We start from the raw sequence: 2,394 nt of genomic DNA, 5'->3' as shown, positions 1-2,394 counted from the left end.
TACATACATACATACATACATACATACATACATACATACATACATACATACATGCATGCATGCATGCATGCATGCATACATACATACATACATACATACATACATACATACATACATACATACATACATACATACATACATACATACATACATAAATACATACATACAGAGAAGTAGTGATATTTCGATGGATGGTGCAAATAGTTTACATTCATTAATTCAATTATGATTATCATCGTGTTTTGATCGTGTGACCGTATTGCGAAATTTCCTCTCACCTGACTGACCTTCGGTTCGTGTTTTAAAAAAAAATCTAACCATGTAGTTATAGTTATAGTTTTACGCACTTGCAAGACAAATAGATAACATATTTGCCGAAGATACCAGGTTCCACTAGAGAATAACATAAAATTATTTAAAAAGAAGGAGGTGAAGAGAATGAACAATAGATATTTGATTTTTAAAAAAAGAAGGACCATGCCATGTTGGAGTACCCACCAACCACAAATTTCCTCAGTTGAGATTGATAGAGTGGGCTTTTCATGTTGATTGTTTTCCTTCACGAGCATTCCTGTGTTCTAGGATTTGAAATAAACCAGTAGTTTGACAGCACTCTGAGGCCTGAGACATTTTTGGAATTCATCATATTATGATTAATTATGTATTGTATGGTTACCCACACTTAGATCAGGATAAAACACCGGTATAATAGAACTAAAAAACCTGTGACAATACTATTGCTTCCTTTGTATCTGTTTTCCTCTACAGTATCCTTATGTTAATGTTTCATTTCACAACCGTAGGGTGTGTAAGAGAGACAAACATGAATGGAAACTCTCCGAGATCGTGTCCTATCTGCCCTTTGCGCTGGTACTATATCGGCGGTGATCAGCTTGCCCTTTCACATTTAGTGTTGTGTGTAACAGCGCTGTGCCCATTCGACGTTACCACTCAACATTCATGGTTTGTGTGCTATGCAGTAGTGCGTAATTCGTAGTATGCACACGGATATGGCTGACACGTCTTTAGGCCTACTTAGCTGACTCAGTTTCACGATCTTTCGATATTGTGCCTGCTTATCCGGTTTGAAGTTGGAAGTGTCAGATTCAGGTCATTGCTGGTACTTTTTGCGTAAGTTCTAATTTTGAACCGGTATTCTCGATGCTGACGTTGCGTTTTTGAATGAGTTTCACTGCCTCTTTCAACACTGAAAGTTTTTTCAGGAGGTAGGACCTCTGAATTCAATGCGAGTTCCCATTAATACTAGCTAAATGGATGGAGAATTTTTAAAACTCCCCTAAGAAACCCATACTCTGAACTCCTCGTCGTCAATTCGAACTAGGACCATTCACTCCGTAGCAGTATAGTGTTAACTGAGCTAACGGTGCGCCAGTTGAATCAAACTGTTTTAGGCCCTACTCGATACAAATTAGACAATGCTGCTTCGATCCTATAACCTTGAATGGGATAAAGCCTCCCAGAAGACAGCAGACAACAGTCAGAGCTACTGAAGAAAACAAACCTCGATCAGGAATTGAACTCAAGCCTTTTTACCATCGACAGTGAGCGAGGTGACAAGACCACGACAAGCCTATGAAGATGCAGGTGTTTATAATACATATTGTATTCTTGCTAGGGGATAGTTAAATAGCTTTTGCATTTTTGTCTGTTTCTACAAAACGGGTGGATGGAAGGTGCTTTTTTTAGGATCTGTCTTTTATTCTTTTTCTCTATTGTTTTTGTTCGTCTATTTTGCAGTTGCCTTACACTAAGTGACCCTTATTGTGTCACTGTGCTTCTTTTTTTTTTTAATAAAAAAACTCGATCTGTCCTTGTCTCCTGTATCTTTTAAACTAAGTGTATTTTGTCTGCCTCAACTAGCGTCTATTGTAGTCCTTGACCTCAACACTGTTAGGTTATTTAAGAGGCGGCGCTTATTTTTGACCCCCACACTATATAAGAGAGAACTCTGGTTTTGATTTCTCCCCATTTCACAGGTTATTTGAGTGCTGACTGTGATTATTGGTTTACACAAATACGTGGGCGGGGGTAGGAGTGGAAAAGGGGTTGGGGGGGGGGGAGGCTTGGGGCCGATATGATTAAAAGTACCTTTACCAGTGTACTAACCTCAACCTCTTTGCATTGTTCTAAAGCCCAGTAACGTCCCCTGTCCCACACGAAGGCTGGCAACTGGCTACTGCCTCACATTGTGTTGAGCGCACGTGGAGACAAGCACCAGCTATGAAGCTGCACAAAGTGGAGAAGACAGAACTGCCGGTGTTACTGGAGTGGTTGAAGGGACATCTGCCAGACTCCTTCAAGGTTGGTGTCTTATTCCCATGCTGGTCTATGCTTTCTCTCTATCTATATTCCCTCTCTCTCTCTCTCTCTCTC

At 40.1% G+C, this 2,394-nt stretch overlaps 1 protein-coding gene across 1 annotated transcript in view; it reads left to right on the top strand.

The window, feature by feature from the left end:
* Positions 1-1,355: 1,355 nt before the first annotated feature.
* LOC101862400 overlaps positions 1,356-2,394 on the top strand; it is a gene marked incomplete in the record, with an annotated part of 11,515 nt that continues 10,476 nt past the window's right edge. The window contains 2 exon segments of the mRNA XM_035968461.1: positions 1,356-1,605; positions 2,154-2,322. Of these exon segments, the coding sequence (XP_035824354.1) occupies positions 2,242-2,322 (81 nt within the window).

The sequence above is a fragment of the Aplysia californica genome, unplaced genomic scaffold (genome assembly GCF_000002075.1).
Source record: "Aplysia californica isolate F4 #8 unplaced genomic scaffold, AplCal3.0 scaffold00061, whole genome shotgun sequence".
In the NCBI taxonomy this organism is placed as follows: Eukaryota; Metazoa; Mollusca; class Gastropoda; order Aplysiida; family Aplysiidae; genus Aplysia; species Aplysia californica.
Note: the sequence above shows the minus strand (reverse complement) of the source record. Positions and strands in the feature narration are given on the sequence as shown.